We start from the raw sequence: 21,234 nt of genomic DNA on the forward strand, positions 1-21,234 counted from the left end.
ACCAAAAAAAATGGGTTTTTGGTAAACTATATTTAGTTGACAATTGTTCAAACGAAGAAAGACTTCCTCCCACAAACAGATCCCGGAAGCATGTCATGCCCAATCCTTCCCATTGTTTAAAGACTACATCAGTCATGGAAGGATAAAAAAATAATTTTAAAAAATGGGACTAGAAAGGGAGAATTTCAATAAACCAAAGTGTTTTCTAAATTGTATCCAAATCCCTAAAGTATGTTTGACTACTACATTTTCAGTTATCTTACCTAAGGATAAAGGAAGTGAAGATCCCAATAGGGAGATAATAGAAAATTTATTAACCGACTTAGCTTCTAAAGAAACCCACCCGGGACAGTCCTCGTGCTTAATATAATATAACCAAAACGTGAGATTCCATATATTAGCTGCTCAGTAATAAAACGTAAAATTTGGTAAAGCTAAACCTCCATTCTTTTTAACTTTCTGGAGATGGAGTTTATTCAATCGAGGAAGTTTATTTTCCCATATGTAGGAGGATAAAATAGAGTCCAGAGAGTCAACAAAGGATTTAGGAATAAAAACGGGTAATGCCTGAAACAGGTATATAAATTTAGGTAAAACATTCATTTTAATAGAATTAATTCGGCCAATCAATGATAACGAAAGGGGCGACCAATTTGATAATGTTCTTTTTATATAATTTAATAAAGTAAGAAAATTTTCTTTAAGTAAGTATTTATAATTCTTAGTAATTGTTACACCCAAATAAGTGAATTGGTTTCTTACAATTTTAAAAGGATGGTTAATATCAGTTAATGGCAAAATATTCAAAGGAAAAAGTCCACTCTTGTGTAGGTTCAGTTTATATCCAGTAAATTGACTAACACAAGATAGTAGAGAAAGCACAGAAGGTAATGAAGTTTCAACATTAGAAATGTAAAGCAATAAATCATCCACATAAAGTGAAACTTAGTGGATAGTACCCTTCTGTAAAATACCAGTGATATCATTAGATTCTCGAAAAGCAATAGCTAAAGGTTCTAAGGCCAGGTCAAACATAGAACAGAGAACATAGAATAGTACAGCACAGTACAGGCCCTTCGGCCCACAATGTTGTGCCAACCCTCAAAGCCTGCCTCCCATATAAGCCCCCACCTTAAATTCCTCCATATACCTGTCTGTTGTTGTTGTTCGTCCATCGTTGTCGTCGATGAAGACCTCGACACCATCAGCGCGTCATTTGGATTTAAGTGAGGGAGAGTTGCGCAGCGTCAGCCTCACTCTCTCTTCCCAATTCCCATCTGGATCCAGCGGCAAGACAAGAGTCAAGACGGCTGAAGATGGGACTAGGAGCAGTGGATGACCAGGACGTCTTCTGTGTCTTGTTCTGCTCTACATGTTCCACAATGCTTGCAGAGACGTGCATGCCTCTCCTCCTCTGTCTCTTCTTCTCTTATCTTTTTTTGTCCTGACTCTTTGATCCTGGAGTCATGCGACCCTGGCCTCATCCGATTCTTGTTCTCTCCCTCTCCTTGCCACTTCCCAACGATGTTTGGTGTCATCTCTTGATCATAATCTCCCCCTTCCCTTTCCACATGGCATAATTAGGCTGACCATTTTTTTTACCCTAACGCTGGATAGAAGATACGAAGCAGTTACATCAGAGGATGCTGATTATTCTTGATGATGTGGCTGGCACTCTCCTAAATGGACGTGATATAGTCACTGCTGTCCTTTGACTGCAGCAAAGGGTTTTATGGGTGCCTCGAAGTACGTCATTACAATAAGATTTAATTATCTCTTATTGATGGGTGGCTGTTAGATCTGTCCCAATCCTGCACATGCTGATGGTGATTAGCAGAATGTGATCCCTCGAAATAGAGCTGCCCTGCCCTTTTGCTCCAGTAGGTGTCGCTGCTGAGGCTGGCTGTGTGCACGCGTCGGGCTGTTGTGTCCCGATTTCCACGATGGCTGATTGGCTCTCAGGTTAAAAGGAAGCCAGCTGATTTTGGTGAATGAGCAATTTTATACTAATATATAGCCCTGAACTGTGCCTGTATTCTGTAAGTTAGCGCATTTTAATTCGATTTAGCCAAAAAAAGTGCCACTGTAATACACCGTTTGCGCTAATTGGAGGTCACAAACAGACAGACAGAGCATGAGAGTTTTAGTAGTATATAGATTACACTACACTGCTGCTGCAAAACAACAAATTTCATGACATACGTGTGACAATAAACCTGATTCTGATTAAAGGTGATTGGCAAAGCAACCATAGCTGACATGAAAGGGACACGGGAGTAGTTGTGGTCTGGAATACAGCATTGGGAGAGTTGTGGGGTCAGAGTCATCTACAGACTTGAACGAGGAGTTCGTCAAGTCAGTTCGTCAAGAAGACTGCATCCATCATTGAAAAACCTCAGCAGCTAGGACATGATCTCTTCCCATTACTACCAACAGCAGGCAAAGGAGCCTGAAGACCAACTCAACAATTCCACAATAGCTTCTTCCCTTCTGCCATCAGATTTCTGAATGTTCCATGAACCCATGAACACTACCTTGTAACAAAATGCCGAAGGAACTCGGCAGGCCAGGCAGCATCTATGGGAAAGAGTACAGTCGACGGTTTGGGCCGAGACCTGTCAGCAGCACTATCTCACTAGTTCATTCTTTTGCACTTTTTTTTTTACTTTGCAATTTTATCTCTTGCACTATTCTGCTGCCACAACAAATTTCATGCCATATACTGTATGACAATGATAATTAACCTAATTCTGACTCTGAGGAACGTCTTCTGCAGTCAGAGCTGGATTTATCAATTTCCAGTAAGTGGCTTCTTCAGTTTGTATCAGAACTGGCTGGTTCCACCTGTGACACTGTCTCGGTATTCCTCTCTCCACTAACACTGCCTGATCGGCTGGGTATTCCCACACCACCAGACCTGCATTCCAAAGCTTTTACCTCTCCCTTTGATTGTGCACTTTCTCTCTTTATCTTGTCAACCAGGTGTCTGCATCTGCAGCTTAATCCCAAAGAAACTCTGGCCTCATCCGTTTTCCCTTTGTTTTATCCAGCCCTGCAATTTAAAGCTGGCATTCCCTCTGTTTCCCAGTTCCGATGGAGAGTCATTGACTTGAAATATTAACTCTGTTTCTCTCTCCATGGAAGCTGCCTGACCTGCTGAGTGTTTCAGTACTTTTTGTTTATTTTCCCAGAGAGGAGGCAGCCGCTTTAAAATCAGAAGTCAGCCAAAGGATCCTCCAGCCTGCTCTAACATTCATTAACGTCAATGTATATCCCCCCGATTCCCATATCCCTTTATTTCCTATGTCGCTTGCATTGAATGAACATTATTGTAGCTTCCACAGCCCTCTGAGGTAGATTCATTGCCCATTGAGTGCAGAAGTCTCCCCTTATCTCAGTCCAAAATTGCCTTTCCCCCAGCTCTGGACTCATCAGTTAGGGGAAACATCCTCCCTGCATCCAACCAGTTATGTCTATCAACAACTTTGTAGGTTTTAATGAGATGTACTCCTGTTCTACTGAACTCCAAGAAAATACAATCTCTCCTTAGGTGACAGACCCACCATCCCTGGTACCAGTTTCATGAATCTTTGCAGCACTCCCTCGAGGCAAGCACCTCGAGGTCAAGAAACCAAAGATATACATGCAGTCTCACCCAGGCCCTATTCAACTGCAATAAGACTTCCTCATTCTTGTAAACAACCCCTCTCATATTAAAGGATTTCATACCATTGCCCTTTGGCCTTCAGATAAAGCTCTCCCAATCTCCTTTGAACATATCCAGTAACCAGTCTCACATCATGTAACAAATATGTGCACCTTGTTACGTGCACCAAAGTGTATCCACCAAAGACTCCACATTATATTAACCTGCCCTGGTCATGCCCAAACTCCCATCTTTTCTATAGTAATGGCAGCATAATTGGTTTTCAATATGGTTGCTGGAGTGCGAATCATTCTTCCTGTATTTCAGTATTCCATTAACTGATCTTTTTTTTGGCACCAAGTCTTGTTTTGATCCTTCTTACTGAAGGAATCATTAACCAACTGAGCACAAAGTAGGAGTCAGTGACTGTCGGTTTGCAGTTCTAGCCGCAGCAGCCGCTAGCTCCTCTCAGCCCAGTCTGTCGGAATTGCAAGAAGACCCGATCACGAACACCAGGTTAATGACATGACAACCCCTGCCATGGCTTATTTCATATTGGTGATGGTTTATTATCATTGCTGCACTCAGCAGAGACATGATGGAGTGGTCAGATACTGAGTCCATTTGGGGGGAACTCAGGAATAGGAAGGGTGCAATCACACTGATGGAATTGTACTAGAGACCCCCTAATAGCCACTGGGACATTGAAGAACAGATAGGTGATCATATCAAGGAAATTAGTAAAAATAACGGGGCTGTCGTCATGGGGGAGTTCAACTTCCCTAATATAAACTGGGACCTTCTTAGTGTAAGGGGTTTAGAAGGGGTAGAGTTTGTTAAGGGTATCCAGGAAGGTTTCTTAAATCAATATGTGGACGGCCCGATGAGAGGAGGGGCTGTACTGGACCTGGTGTTGGGTAATGAGCCTGGCCAGGTGACTTACCTTTCAGTGGGTGATCGGTTAGGGAACAGTGACCACAGCTCCTTAATTTTCAGGATAGCTTTAGATAAGGATGGGTATAGTCCTTGCAGGAGAGGCTTAAGTTGGAGGAGGGCAAATTATGAACTAAGAAGACTTAATTGGGATCACCTTTTTTCTGTCAAGGCAACATCAGACATGTGGAGGGTGTTCAATTGCACAGAGTACCAGAAAGGTCTGTTCCTGTTAGAAAGAAGGACAGGGATGGAAAGAGAAGATGACGTTGGATGTCCAGAGGGATGATGAATTTAGTCAAAAGAAAAAGGAAAAATATGTAAAGCTTCATAAGTAAGGAGCAAACAAAGCACATGAGGATTATAAAGAGGTTTTATTGGGAAAATTTACAATTTACTATTACAACAGGATAATTATCCTCTATTTAAGATTAAGCAAGATTGGGAAAGAGAGCTTAACATGACCTTGATAACAGAGGATTAGTTGCGAATTTTGAAGTTGGTTAACTGTTCTTCGATGCATGCCAGTCATTCTCTAATTCAATTTAAAATTGTACATCGTTATTATTTGACAAAGGAGAAACTGTCTAAAATATTTCCTAATGTTAATAGTCAGTGTGATAGGTGTAAAACTGAGATAGCTACATTGACACATATGTTTTGGTTGTGTTCTCTATTGAAACAGTTTGGGAAATCTGTTTTTTCTACAATTTCTAAAGCTTTAAAAATTAATTTACAACCTAATAAATTGACATAAACACGAGGAATTCTGCAGATGCTGGAAATTCAAGCAACACACATCAAAGTTGCTGGTGAACGCAGCAGGCCAGGCAGCATCTCTAGGAAGAGGTACAGTCGACGTTTCAGGCCGAGACCCTTCGTCAGGACTAACTGAAGGAAGAGCTAGTAAGAGAGTTGAAAGTGGGAGGGGGAGGGGGAGATCCAAAATGATAGGGGAAGACAGGAGGGGGAGGGATGGAGCCAAGAGCTGGACAGGTGATTGGCAAAAGGGATATGAGAGGATCATGGGACAGGAGGCCCAGGGAGAAGGAAAAGGGCGGGGGGGGGAAACCCAGAGGATGGGCAAGGGGTATAGTCAAAGGAACAGAGGGAGAAAAAGGAGAGAGAGAGAAAGAACGTGTGTGTATATAACTAAATTGACAGTTTTGTTTGGTATAATTCCTCAATATATTCATGGTATTTCTATATCAGACCAACATGTAATTGCATTTGTTACATTATTGGCTAGAAGGGCTACTTTATTAAAATGGAAAGCTGCTTCTATTCCCACTTTGATACAATGATTCTCTCAGGTGATGCTATGTCTTAGTTTGGAAAAAATCAGAAGTCGAACTTTTGATCCTCGATTTGACTTTGAGAAGAGGTGGGGCTCTTTTGCCCGCTACTATCATCTGATTTGATGGTCCCCTTCCTATTCTTGGGTAAAGGGACTTGGTTGGCAGATTGACGTCTTTTTTTATGGAAGCTTGTATGGCGTATAGCTCCGGGTTTGTGCTCCAACTGTTTTTTTTCTCGCTTTTTTTTGTTAGCAGGATTTTTTTTTGTTTTAGTTAGCAGGGGTTCTTTCTTCCTTCTTTCATTTTTCCAAAAAAAATAGCTTTAACATTTTGTTTTATTTTTATTACTATTATTGATATACTGTTTAGCTTGGTTAATAGTTTGACTCTTATTATACATATTGATATATTGAGTTGATTATTTTAATGTATTTTTTTTGTTGTTGATTTTCAATAATAATTAATAAAAAGATTTTAAAATGAAATGAGGATTATAAAGAAGCCAGAAAAAAAACTAAAGAAGGGGAGTAGGAAAGTCATGAAAAGTCCTTGGCAAGTAGGGTTTAGTAGGATTTAGGTGAATCCCAAAGATTCTATAAATACATCAAGAGCAAAAGGATAAGTAGAGTGAGGGTGGGGCAACTCGAGGATAAAGGGGGGAATATTTGCTTGGATGCGGAGAATGTGAGTGAGGTACTTGTTTCAATGTTTCCCAAGGAAAAAGACATGGAGGACCAGGCGATCAATGCTGAGTGCATAATTGTGTTAGGCGTTCAGGGGTTAAGGAGGAGGATGTGTTTGGTCTCCTAATGAATATTAAAATGGACGTCTCCAGGTCCTGATGGGATTTACCCCAGGTTATTGAAAGAGGCAAGAGACGAGATTGCTGGGGCTGTATTGTTCTCGTGCAGTGTGTTGAAACTCTGATTGAACACCAAGTTAAACCAGAGCCAATGAAGACAGAGCTGTAGTAAGGTTAACCATTTACTGTTCACTCTTCCATATTAACATCGTATGGTGAAAACTGTTGATAAAAAAATACAAACAGATATGGAGTCTATTTCATTCTTGAGACCACGCACGCTCTTTTCTTTTAGCGAGTGTCTTCAGCCGCATGGCAGTACTTAGTAACACCCCCTTTGGCAAGTATCACAGCTTGTAAATGCTTTTTGTAGCCAGCTAAGAGTCTTTCAATTCTTGTTTGGGGGATTTTCGCCCATTCTTCCTTGCAAAAGGCTGAAAAGTCTTCTAGTTCTGTGAGATTCTTGGGCTGTCTTGCATGCACTGCTCTTTTGAGGTCTATACACAGATTCTCGATGATGTTTAGGTCAGGGTACTGTGAGAGCCATGGCAACACCTCCAGCTTGTGCCTCTTGAGGTAGTCCATTGTGGACTTTGAGGTGTGTTTAGGTTCATTATCCTGTTGTAGAAGCCATCCTCTTTTCATCTTTGGCTTTTTTACAGATGGTGTGATTTTTGCTTCCAGAATTTGCTGGTATTTAATTGAATTCATTCTTCCCTCTATTTTAACTTAATCAGTCCACAGGACTTGTTTCCAAAATGCATCAGGCTTGCTTAGATGTTTCTTTGAACCTTTTGAGTAGAACTTGTTGGCCACAATGAGCAAAGGTATGTTTGGAGAAAAAAGGGTGCAGAATTTCATGAAAAGAACCCCTCTCCAACTGTTAAGCACGGGGGTGGATCGATCATGCTTTGGGTTTGTGTTGCAGCCAGTGGCACGGGGAACATTTACTGGGAGAGGGAAGAATGAATTCAATTTTGGCCACAACACTAAGTGGTATGTGTGGCGCAAATCTAATCCTGAGCATCAACCAGGTAACTCCATCCCTACTGTAAAGTATGGTGGACGTAGCATCATGCCATGGATGCTTTTCAGCAGCAGGGACTGGAAATCTGGTCAGGATTGAATGCTGCTAAACACAGTGAGTTCCTGGACAAAACCCCAAGGCATTCTAGAAGTACTGAGACTCGGGAGCAGGTCAGAGGCTGAGTAACCTGCAGAGAGTGACTCAGCTCCTAACACCCTATGTCCTATCCACCATCTACAAGCCACAAGTCAGGAGCCTGATCGAATACTCTCCACCTGTTTAGATCTGTGCAGCGCCAGCAACATTCAAGAAGCTCGACACAACCCAGGACGAAGCAGCCCCATTCAGAAGAATCCGAATCAGAATCAGGTTTATTATCACCAGCATGTGATGTGAAATTTGATAACTTAGCCGCAGCAGTTCAATACAATACTTAATATAAAAGAAAAAAAAACAAAATTAAAATAATAATAAATCAATCAATCAATTACAGTATACATATATTGAACAGATTAAAAATCGTGCAAAAACAGAAATAGTGTATATTAAAAAAGTGAGGTAGTGTCCAAGGGTTCAACGTCCATTTAGGAATCAGATGGGAGAGGGGAAGAAGCTGTTCCTGAATCGCTGAGTGTGTGCCTTCAGGCTTCTGTATCTCCTACCTGATGGTAACAGTGAGAAAAGGGCATGCCCTGGGGGCTGGATGTCCTTAATAATGGACGCTGCCTTTCTGAGACACTGTTCCCTAAAGATGTCCTGGGTGCTTTGTAGGCTAGTATCCAAGATGGAGCTGACTAGATTTACAACCCCTTGCAGCTTCTTTCGGTCCTGTGCGGTAGCCCCCCTCCCCGCCATACCAGACAATGATGCAGCCTGTCACCACTCTAAACTCTCATCCGTTCTACCAATGGTGGCTGTCGTGCGTATTAGCTACAAGTGCATTGCAGTTGCTCATCCAGGCTACGCTGACAGCACTGCCCAAACCCAGTAACCACGTCCCCTCAGTGAGATAAAGGCAGCAGGACACCACCAAGTCTCCAGCACTTTTTCACTACTGGGTGTAAGTCCTGGAGACCCCTCCCCAACAACACTGAGGGGATTGCAAAGGTTCAAGGGCGAGGGGGATGGGAGTGCTTTCAACACCTTGAAAGGGAATTAAATTGCAGGAAAGCTTACTGAAGTATGCAGGATAAATACTGTAATAAGACAGGGAAATATAAAAGGGGATAAGAGTTTAATTTTGGACAAAATGCAGATAAAAGTAAGAAGAAGGGTTGTGGATATAGGACTGAAGGAGTTAGATTCAAATGCATGCAGTGTATGAAATAAGGTAGGTGAGCTTACAGTGCAGTTAGAAATTGGCAGGAAAGCCATTGTAGGCATCACAGAGTCATGGTTGAAAGAAGATCATGGCCGGGTGCCAAACACTTTATTGAAAAGTTAGGAAGGGGAACCAAGAAGGTGAAACAAATGAAGTCAAATCCTTCGAAGAAAGTGGCATAGGATGAAAAGATTTAGAATTCTTGTGCGTAGAGTTAAGAAACTGTAAGGGTAAAAAGACCCTGATGGGTGTTTCTTACAGGCCTCTGAACAATAGCCAGGATGTGGGGTACAAACTACAATGGGAGATAGAAAAGGTGAGTAAAAAGGGCAACGTTACAATAGTTATGGGGAATTTCAATATGCATGTAGATTGGGAAAATCAGATTGGTGCTGGATTCCAGTGAAGGGATTTGTAGAATGACTACAAGAAAGCATTTTAGAACAGCTTTGGTCAATTCCACTAGGGAAAAACGCAATTCCAGATTTGGTGTTATGCAATGAACCATATTTGATTAGAAAACTTAAGGTAAAAGAAACCTGAGGTGATCATGATCATAATTCAATAGAATTTACCCTATTGGTGGGGAGGGTCAATCCTGTGATGAGCTGTTACAGTCTACAACCCTCTGTAGCCTCCTTCAATCCAATGCATTCTGTGCTCCAGGTTTCTTGAAATGGGAACTGTTTCTCGTTACCTACTCAGTCCAATCCTTGCACAATTTAGGATATCTCGATCAGATCTCCTTACAACGTCCTCAGTTCTAAGGGGAACAATCCTAGCTTCTCCAACTCAGACCCTCCATCTTAGTAATCTCTCTCCATACCTCCCTCCACGCCTTTACATCAGTCTTAAAGTGCAGTGGCAGGATGTGGACAAAGTATTCGCATTCTGGCTGAACCATTGGTCTCTCAAGGATCATCACTACATCCTTGAAAATGGACACAATGCCTTTATTAATACAGCCCAATAACCTGCGAGATTTTGACTTGCCCTGAACCACACTTGCAGACCCCCAGCGAGTTGCATCCCACTCAAAACTAATCATTGGCCATGGAAAGTATTCCCAGGCACAGTCAGTGCCCATGGAAACACCCAGAGGTACAGTGCTCATGGAAAACATTCCCAGAAGTAGCTGGTACCCTTGGCAACCATTCCCAGAAGTAGTGAGTCTCCGTGGAAGCCATATCCAAAAGTAGTCAGTGCCTGTGGAAACAATCCTCAGAAAATAGACTGATGGAAATGATGGACAAGAAATAATCAATGCTGCTGTGTGGGGGAGCGTGTGAGGGTGAAATGTGAGGAGGACACAGAGAGGCTCCAGAGTGCTTTGTGTAGATTGGGTGAGGAAGCAACTGCATGGATGGATGCTGTGGAATGAGTCTAAATGTGAGATGGCAAAAGAACAGGAAGGCAGATTGTTTTCTGAGCAGTGATGGAGACGGAAAGGGGGGACTGCAGCAAGAGCTGGCTGTCATTGTACACCTGTCTCAGAGGCAGTGCATGCAGTGAAACAGGTGGTGAAGAAGGCGAAGGCTCTACCAACATTCAGCATGAGGGGATTCGAGTACAGGAGCAGACCGCACAGGGCCTTAGTGAGGGCAGCTCACTAAGTGCAGCTTTGAACACACAGCTTCTGAGGGAGGGTGTTCTTGCTGTAGAGGGAGATCAACAAAGATTCACCAAACAGATCCTAGGCATGGTATAGAAGGACGAATGTTGAAGAATGGTTGTGATAATTGTGCTTATATTTACTGGACATTAGGAGGATGAAATTACCTATTGAAACTTATCCATTCCTAGAATGCCTGGAAGGTGATTGAATAGATTAGATGCAGAAACAATATTCACAGTCATGAGGAGGTCCAGAGCCAGAAATTAGGATTTAGGGTAAGCCAGTTAGGACTATGATGAGGAGAAATTCCTTCATGTATCATGTGACCCTACAGAATTCTCTAACACAGAAAGCAGATGAAGATAAATTATTAAATATATTCAAGAAGGAGCTGTATCTAATACTATCAACCAAAGTGATCAATGAATATGAGAGGAAAGCAGAGAAAGGACGTTGAATTTGGAAGATCAGCATGATTGTGTAGAATTGAAGGGCCGAATGGCCTACTTGTGCTCTGTCTCATTTTGTACCATGAAATAATAAGAAAGCAAACAGTGCCAATGGAAACCATCCCAGAAGTAAGCATTGCCCGTGGAAACCATACCCAGAACTCACCAGTGCCTTGAAGATCACAACAAGCAGTGGTCAGTGCCTGTGGGACACATACCAAGAAATAATGGAAACCACAAACAGAAATATTGAATGCCATGGGAAACGAAGATGGCCAGTGCCCGTTGGAACAATAACCAGAAATAATCTGTAACCGTGGAAGCTCCAGAAAACGCAGCCATCTTGTGATGTTTTGGAACTCCAAAACATAAAACTAATTGAAAGGAAAACACGGAGCTGGGAATCACGGGTGTTCTCTAGTTTTGTTTTTACTTTCATGGAGACGTGGTGGTATAATGACGTATGTTATTCATGTACTTTTACATATAATCCATAATGAATTATGCAAGCAACAAAGAATACTTAATCAAACAGTATATTTACAATATTACTCAAAGACTACTGAAATACTAAATACACAATACATTTTCCCTGCTTAGCAGTAAACTCAACCTCGATATAGAATGCCACAGGTCCTGACAGACCCATCCTTCTTGGCTATTGGAACCACTGGCATTGCCCACGGACTCCACTCAACCTTGGAAAGTATTCCTTCAGTCTTCATGTGATCTTCATGTGATCAACCTCACTAGTTACTTTATCATGGACGATATAAGGAATCAGATGGCTTTATAAAACTTGGATGTGCCATTTTCATTCAATACTATTTTACCCATATACTTGAGTTTTTTAATGCCATCCTTGAACACTGGCATGGCATCACCCAGTACCTTTCTTAATTTGCGTTCAGTCAACTCTGTTGTAGGGGATGTGGAATGCAAATGGTGGGTAAATCTCTAATTGAGTCGTAGTTGTCTCAGCTAATCATGTCCCCACAATGCTGGCCTTCCTGTTTTTACCACATACAAGCCCAATGTGGCTTGTTGGTTGTTGTATTTCACTGTTACAAATGTCATTCCCACAGGTAGTATCTTTTCTCCAAAGTAAGTTCTTAGTTAGTTATCTACAGGCTTCAGTTCATTATTTTTGAAATGCTGTTCAAATTCATTTTGTGGAATGACTGGAACAGCCGAGCCAGTGTTCAATTCTATTTTAATTAATTTGCTGCTTACTTCTGGTGTAAGCCATATTGTTTGGCTATTGTTAGTTTTCACACTCTAAATCTCAAGGCTACCAAGTCCTGTTTCACTCTCATCATTATCAGATTTTTCATCAACAGCATGCAGTTGGTGCTCTTTTTGAAACTACTACTTGACTTTATCTTTTTTTTCTGTGCAGTCCATTTATTTTTGTTGGCCCAACATGCTCTTTATATATGTCCTACTTTGTTGCATTTTCCGCAAGCTTCACCTTTAAATCTACATCGGTCTGATGTATGTGAGTTCCTGCCACAATGGTAACACAATTTGTTCAGCCAGGCCGGTTTCTCGTTAGGCGCTGCAAATCTGTTCATGCTCACTTTCATTCCTGACTGCTACTCGATTGTGTTCTGTGTCTGCTGTTTCCATTGAAACAGCAATTTCAACTGCTCTTTTAAATATGAGTTGTGCTTCAGTTAGGAGCCATTTTTGAATGTATTCTTGTAAGATTCCAAAAAAACTAAACAATCTTTCAGTGCATCATTAAGCCCATCATTAAACTGATAATGCTTTGACAATCTCTTCGATTCAGCCACATATGCTGAAAATGAACTCCCCTTCCTTTTTTTATCTGCTTATGAAAGCTAGAATGTTCTGCAATCAACGATGGTTTCAGTTCTAAATATTCCTGCATTACTTTCATGATATCAGCAGTGTTAATTTTGACTGGTTTGCTTCAAACAGATAAACTTCTAAGCAAACTGTATGCTTTCCCATCTAATGCTCTCAGCAAAATTGGCACTCACTTTTAATCGGATATTGCATTTGCTTTTAAATACTGCTCAATTTGCTTGGCATACAATATCCAGTTATCTCTTGTGCAATCAAACATGTGTATCTTTCTGATGTAGTTAGCTACTTCTGAATATTTTAAATTTATTATTATTTTCAACTGCTACTCACTGTTAATGAACTCATGAATTTGGCCCTTTTCTGCCTTTTTTAAAAACTGGAATGTCGCACTGCACTTCAACAGGTAGGTAGTCATCTCAGGTTCATCCCAAAATTACCTCATCACCACTGTTATGTTTTGTAACTCCAAAACATAAAACTTATCGAAAGGAATACATAGAGCCTGGAATAAAGTGTTTACTTTAGTTTTGTTTTCACTTTAATGAGATGCACACTTATGACGTGTCAGTGTAATGATAGAGGCCATTTGCATACTTTTACATACTGTATAACCTGTAATGAATTATGTAAAGAACAAAGAATGCTTAATCAAACAATGTATTTACAATGTTACTCAACTCTTACTGAAATATTAAATACATGAAACCCAGCTGGTTTCCCTGGCTGCGTAAGTCCAGGGAAGACACACTCCGGTCCCACCAAACCAGTGAAATTGAGATGGCTCTCCCAGCCCAAACCCTGGTTTGTGTGGATGCTGTATTATCTGCAGCCCTGTTACAACTCACTGCCAGAAACAACAGACAGCACACTGCGTACAAATAAAGGAATTATATTTATGAATCTTAACTTAACTAAAGGGTTAGTAAAGAAAAGAAAGGAAAACAAACAAAAAGGACCCATTATAATTTGACAGTCAAATGTGCACAAGTTGGAGCTCAACTCTTCCTAAAACTCATATTCACCGATCCTCAGTCGATCTCGGCACCTGACTCCATTGAATCACGAATCCCCACCAGGTCAAATCCTACGACCGGTTCTCTCCAGCGTCTTCTCTCTCCATCTCCCACCGAACAAAAGAAAACCAAGACCAACCTTCCTGAATGGATAACACACATTCCTCGGCATCCCTTATCTTCAGCAGTAACCCAGACAGGCTGAAAGCAGAACAGACTGCTCTTACAGAACTGCTAAAAATGGAATACCTGCAGTGTAGCAGTAAAGCTGTAACCAGGGTGTTACATACAGAACACAGCTTCCTTTGAGACTCCAGCCATTGGACTGTTGTCCCTCTGATGTCCAATGACTCCAGTTGGACCAGGGCTCCTTGTTGGCACACAGACAAAGGATGAATTGTTCTTGAGGGCTGTCACTCTCGCCTCATGTCTGGAATGCATCTTTTTGATCCATGTTTGGACTTTGGCAGAAGAAATAAATGGGCAGGCTATTATTTAAATGGGGAGAGAATTCAAAGTTCTGAGATGCAATGGGACTTGGGAGTCCTCATGCAGGATACCCTTAAGGTTAACCTCCAGGTTGAGTCAGTGGTGAAGAAGGTGAATGCAATATTGGCATTAATTTCTAGAGGAGTAGAGTATAGGAGCAGGGGTGTGATGTTGAGGCTCTATAAGGCACTGGTAAGACCTCACTTGGAATACTGTGAGCAGTTTTGGGCTCCTTATTTAAGAAAGGATGTGCTGACATTGGAAAGGGTACAGGGAAGATTCATTAGAATGATTCCGGCAATGAGACGGTTAACATATGAGGAACGCCTGTCTGCTCTTGGACTGTATTCCTTGGAGCTTAGAAGAATGAGGGGGGACCTCATAGAAATATTTCGAATGTTGCAAGGCATGGACAGAGTGGATGTGGCAAAGTTGATTCCCATGATGGAGGAGTCTAGTACAAGAGGTCATGACTTAAGGATTGAAGGGCACCCATTCAGAACAGAGATGCGGAGAAATTTTTTTAGCCAGAGGGTGGTGAATCTATGGAATTTGTTGCCACGGCAGCAGTGGAGGCCAAGTCATTGGGTGTATTTAAGGCAGAGATTGATAGGTATCTGAGTAGCCAGGGCATCAAAGGTTATGGTGAGAAGGCGGGGGAGTGAGACTAAACGGGAGAATGGATCAACTCATGATAAAATGGCGGAGCAGACTTGATGGGCCGAATGGCCGTCTTCTGCTCCTTTGTCTTGTCTTGTGGTCTAAAGGTCTTGATGAAACCCAAAATGAGCATCCATGAGCAGGTTATTGTTGAGTGAGTGCTGCTCGATGGCCTCTCACTGGGCCTTTATCAGTTTACTGCCCAGTCCGCCTATTTTCCATAATCAGTGTGATAACAGTGTAAACTGAATGCGGGGGGGGGGGGCGCAGGTAATCATGCAGGTTTAACTGGAGGTGGAGCGAGTCCTGGAGGACTGCTCTTCGGTACAGCTGCTGGGAAGTCATCAGGTTCTGGAGTTTTTGCTGTACCCAGTGATCTCAGCCAATTCTTGATACCACATAGAGTGAGTGAATTGTCTGGGGACTGGCGTCAGTGACAGTGGGGATATCAGGAAGATGTCAAGTTGGAAGTCATGAACTGACATATTGGAATGGGAATGGGAAGTGGAATGAAAATGGTTTGCCACCAGGAAGTTCTGATTTGACGGATGGAGTGGAGGTGTTCGACGGAGCAGTCCCCCTATTTATGACAGATCTCTCCAACGCAAGGGAGGTTCCACTGGGAGCACCAGACCCTACGGGTGACCGCAGCAGATTCACAGGCGAAGTGTTGCCTCACCCAGAAGGACGGTTCGGGACCCGGAATGGTGGTGAGGGAGGAGGTGAGTGGGCAGGAGTACCCACTTTTAGGGATAAGTGCAGGGAGGCAGATTAGTGAGGAGGGACGAATGGACAAAGGAATCATGGACGGAGTGATCATTGCTGAAGGTGGAGAGTTTGTGGGGAGGAGGGCTAAAAGAAGAGTGTGAATGAGAGGGGTCTGAACAATATCTTGAGTGTGGAATTACATGGGATAAAATCTGCAGATTACAGATTAGTAATGTGGGTGCAAGGAAATTCATTGCTCAGGTGAAACTCACAGCGTAAACAATGCTCTGGTAATAATAAACGTAACAATAAGTAAAGTGACAAATACAGCACGACAGAGTGGACAAAGACTGTAATGCAGAAAGAAATGCTGAAGGGACAACATTGGAGTACCTGAGAGAGGCGGGGCTCAGATCTGGGACAGTGGCGCGCCACTGGGAAGGGATGTGAAAGGGGTGACTGATTGAGAGATCTGCCAGCAGTGGGGAAGGAGCCGGGGTCTTACAGGGAAATGTGGAGCAGGCAGGAAACAAAATGATCCTTTGTGTTTAAGGATAGAAGGGGAAGTTGGGAAGTCATAGTGAAAATGCTGAGTGGGAAAGGTCAGGGGAAGTGAGCGGAAAGCGAAACTGGAGTTTCTGAGATATTTATTGAATACGCAGAGTGTGTGAACCAGACAAATGCAAATGCAGAAGAGTGTAAAATAAAACAACGAATGGCAGGAAGTGTGCTGGGTGGGATATCGTGGGGCTGGTGAAGAGGGACGGGGAATGAGATTAGACCAACAGTAAGACTCAGGTTGGGGAGGGAGAGGAAATTCTCACAAGAAAGCTTGTGAAGGTACAGTATGTCGACAGTGACAAGAGAATGGGATATTTAAAGAGCACGGGGTAGAATGTTGGGCAGGCCGGACGGTACACAGGAGTGTGAATAAAAGAGAGGAGGAGAGAGGGGGCCAGAACGTCATCCAGCTCCAAGCCAGTTGGCAATGAGTCTGGGATGAACTGGGGGTCAGCGTCACAGTGAAGGATATCGATCTGTGTGAGAAGTTCAATGGCCATCAAGTCAGTAAGTAAATCATCAATCTCCCCTCTTAACAACTGGAGTGCATCCTGACCAATACATAACTTCCCTTCACCTAAAACCCTGCCCGCTCACCCTAATGTCCAGATACACATGCCACATTAGTAAGTTTATCACCAAACCTTTCCAACGCAGTCACTGCCCTCTTCCCTCATTGTCAGGGTTGAGTAATGCACAGTCTGTGGCTGTGACACTGCAGTGGCTACTGAACTTCATCACTTGCTGATACCGCAAAATCCTTCTCACATCCCCCTTCTCATTCTCCCCACAATCTCCCCTCGTTTACAGGCCGTCCCTGGGAATTAGCATCTCTGTTATCCTGCTCTGTTAGAGTGAGTGTGTCTGAAAATGGATCCAGAGAGGTGGGGCATATCTGCCCAGCGAGGGTCACGGGAGTGTCTCGGTGTCAGAACACCATGCCTCAAACAAACCCTCTTACAATAACTGGACCGGGCAATAATCCTCCCCTCCCTCGAGTCCGCGAATGGGTTATGCTGGGACAGCCAAGGGTACCCAAGGATCAGGGGTATGAGTGGTGAGTCAATAATGTAGAAACGAAAGTCTTCCACATGATTTCCCATCCTCATCCACAAGACCACAGTTTGTTGCTGGATCTGCCCGGAACCCAGTGGGTGGCCGTCCAAGACAGCTGCGGGCATGGGCGGGATCAACTCTCGCAGCGGCATGTCGAACCGACGGGCAGTTCCTAAATCCAGAAAATTGCCCACTGCCCTAGAGTCAACAAATACCTTCACCTGCCTCGAGTTCTTGTCCCAGGTGAATTCCACCTTCAGTAGGAAACCAGAATCTGTGGGGATTGGGCATAGTGGGTGCTACTGTCAGTCTTCCCGACAATAGGTGGTCTTATAGTTCCCTAGGTGACTGCAGCTTCAGACATTCGACCTACAGGTGACCTGCTCATGCAGTAAAAGCAGCAACCTTAACTCTGATGCGGGGATCTCTCATCGGAGAGTCTAGTGCAACTGACCTGCATGGGCTAGCTGGGTCTTGAGTAGGCGATGGGCTGGTCGTGGTCTGAGGTTGGGAGTGGTACTGCAATTCGTAGGGACTGGGCTCAGATTGGCTGGCTTCACCCTCCTGAACTTTTGCTCGGCCAGACAGATAAACTGGCCGATAAGAACTAAATTATCTGCTGGCTCTCCCAAGGCAAGGGCATCCTTCAGTTCATCTCAAAGTCCATGGCAATATAGCGTGGCCAAGGCCTCCCTGTTCCAATCACTCTCCTGGCAGATAGTCGGCTGCTGACCGTCACTCCTCACTGAATCTTCATCAGGCGGTCCGGTCGGGTGATGAAACACCTTCCTCATGGCAGCCACGAATCCGAGCAAATCCTTGACCTATGATCCCAATGCGCGGTGGCCCAGGCCAGGGCTCTGCCAGTCAGAAGAGAGATACTGAAGGCCACCTTTCCACACTCCGGAGGGAACGCAGGTGGCTGGAGTTCAAACACTAATGAGTACTGGACGAGGAAGTGGTGACAGGAACCTGGGTCGCCATCGAATCTCTCTAGGGTTGGAAGATGTACAGACTCCGCAGTGCGACCAACAGCCTCACGTGAGCGACTTTGGCTTCCTCCCTGCATTAGCTGACACATAGCGACCTCGGGCTCGTGCATCTCCAGGTTCTGTGTTGAGGTTGTCTTGCTGTTGTTGGCTACAGCTGACGAAAGGCTCTGATACCCCACTGGGTCCATGTTGGCTCAATCTTACTGTGACAAGAGTGCTTGACGAGGATGGTTAGGGCCCAGATGCTGGAGTGTCCGAAGCCAGGATCGAGAACTGGGCATAAAAGAATCGCTAGACGAAATCACTAGTAGGGCCTACAACTGAGCACCGAACCTCAGTTCAGATGTTCCTTAAATATACGATTCTTGGCACCCATGATTAGTGGGACCATCCCAGACCCTTAAAAGGGCCGCGCCAGTTATCCGTACTCTGGGAAGTTAGAGCGTCTAAATCCCAGAGCATCCCATAACTGCAGGTAGCTGAACCAGCCTGACCCTCGCCTCGGGCCCTGATACCCTGACCTTTTCAGTCTGGCCTGGCACTTAAATCATCATCTCAACATTGGGTTCAGAGGCTTGGATACACTCTGGGGCCTGGGCCCCACTGCCTTGATTCAGCCTGTGCCTGACCTTTCCAGACTTGGTCACCTGGCACTTAAATCGTTATCCAAACGTCGGGTTGTGTTGCTTTGATATGCTCTGGGGCCTGGATTCTGCCACCTCGATTCAGCCTGTACCCAACCTTTCCATTTCAGCTTAAATCCATCGAACCTTGCGTCTTTCCTGCTGCCTCGCCTCACATCAGTACTGCCGCATTGAATTGCCTCCAGCCAAAGGGAAGTTGCAGGCTATTGTTTGCGGTGATCTTTTAACAGAAAAGGTGCGATTAACAAAGTACTGAGTTGTTTTCTTTGTTTCATTGGCCTCAGCAAGTAGTTGCTGAAATTCACCAGCACCACCTTAAACTGGAAAACTATGTTCAATATTCTGACACAGAAACTACCCCATACACACTTGATTAATTTCACTTCGACACTATTTGGTTTGTCCAGTTTATGCTCACATTAAAGTCCCTGGCAATGATTGTATTAACCCTGTTACATTTTCTGCCTTATGCTTTGTCCTGCATTATCACTCCTGGTCGGGAGCCTGTGCACAAATGACGTCTGCCCTCACTGCTTCCTAGTTCCTCCAAAGTTAATTATACTTTATTCTCCATCCAATATCATCCTTCAAATACCTTTCTTTCCAGGGACATTCCTCCGTTTGCATTTTACATAGAAACATAGAAACACAGAAAACCTACAGCACAATACAGGTCCTTTGGCCCACAAAGCTGTGCCAAACATGTCCCTACCTTAGAAATTACCTAGGGTTACCCATAGCCCTCTATTTTTCTAAGCTCCATGTACCTATCCTGGAGTCTCATAAAAGACTCTATCATATCAGCCTCCACCACCGTCACCAGCAGCCCATTCCACGCACTCACCCCTGACATCTCCCTTTTCCCTTCCAAAACCCAAGTATCCTGGAATATTTAATTTCCAATGTTGGTCAATTTGCAACTACATCTGCACAATGTAAATTTGATTGTATTCATTTGTTTCTATTCATGACATTCACCGTGTTATGAACACTTCAGATACAACCTTCAAGTCTATTTTTAACCACTATTTCCCTGCTCCATGTCTCATCTGGAAGTATTCCTTAATGCTTATGTGTACCGGTACTGTCTCATTATCATTACTCAGTGAGTCGAGGGAAGTCAGAGGAGAAGGTGGTTAGGGAAGTGTTGGAGGTGGAAGAAGGAAGATGGTTGGAAAAGGTGACTGAAGAAGTGGTTCGTAATGAGGTCAAAAGTGGAAGAGGTAAGATGGCAACTCTGGAGAAGTGGTGCAGCCACGATTGTAAAAGATGAATCATGTGGTTTAGTCACACAGCTCATGAATTTACCGAGGGGCACAATTTCCCCTGCTTCTTCCTCAGGATCAACTTGAGAACCATCAGCAGCAGACATGGGACAAAGACTGTTGCAATGTACCAGAAACTAATGGTCCAGTCCTTGCCTCGATAGAAGTTCAGAAGTAGATTCTGTTACCAGATTTCCTTCCTCCTTCAGCTCTGCCAGCCACACGGATGGTCAGGAACTCCTGACTAAAGGAAATCCCTCTGCCATAGATTCTAGATAGAAGGGCAAGTGACTACAGGAGTAAAGGAGATCACCAGGATTTAATGCCATGCCCAACTTTATTTGATCAATTGGCAGGGTGCTGATCAGATCCATCAGTAGAGAAATCACAAACCATCTGCGGGCAGAGTGAGCATGGCTCAACGCATCTGGCTTTAAGATTTTCCAAAATCGTCATCTGTTGAGGCAAAACAAAAGCAACAACTCAAAACTAACACAGTAAAGCCACAGAGTTGCAGCTGGACCCTGTTACTTGGGTATTCCCAACAACTGCTTGTCCTCCCACATATGGGTTTTATATGATCACTATATTTTATGGTTTTTAAACCAAAAGCTCGGGGAATAAAGATTGTCAGAAACTGACAGCAATAATCTTTCGCTCCAGGTGACAGCTCGGTGTTGATCCTGGTCAGCTTGCTATGACTTTGAAGATGCAAATCACAAATCCTTCATCCTTAAATGCCTTCAGTTAGTCCTGACGAAGGGTCTCAGCCGGAAACGTCGACTGCACCTCTTCCTACAGATGCTGCCTGGCCTGCTGCGTTCACCAGCAACTTTGATGTGTGATCCTTAAATGCCTTGCTATGTGCAGAAAGAGACCACCTGAACTCACAACTTTTTTCACTGAGATAGTTGAACTTCAA

General features: G+C 43.5%; 1 protein-coding gene across 1 annotated transcript in view; it reads right to left on the reverse strand.

Annotated features, from left to right (window-relative positions):
* Positions 1-11,241: 11,241 nt before the first annotated feature.
* Positions 11,242-21,234, reverse strand: part of LOC134359981 (complement component C8 gamma chain-like) — a 42,958-nt gene continuing 32,965 nt past the window's right edge. The window contains exon 8 of the mRNA XM_063073910.1: positions 11,242-20,768. Within this exon, the coding sequence (XP_062929980.1) occupies positions 20,746-20,768 (23 nt within the window). The 3' untranslated portion in view covers positions 11,242-20,745. The remainder of the gene's footprint in view (positions 20,769-21,234) is intronic.

Source organism: Mobula hypostoma, chromosome 21 (genome assembly GCF_963921235.1).
Source record: "Mobula hypostoma chromosome 21, sMobHyp1.1, whole genome shotgun sequence".
NCBI classification, from domain to species: domain Eukaryota; kingdom Metazoa; phylum Chordata; class Chondrichthyes; order Myliobatiformes; family Myliobatidae; genus Mobula; species Mobula hypostoma.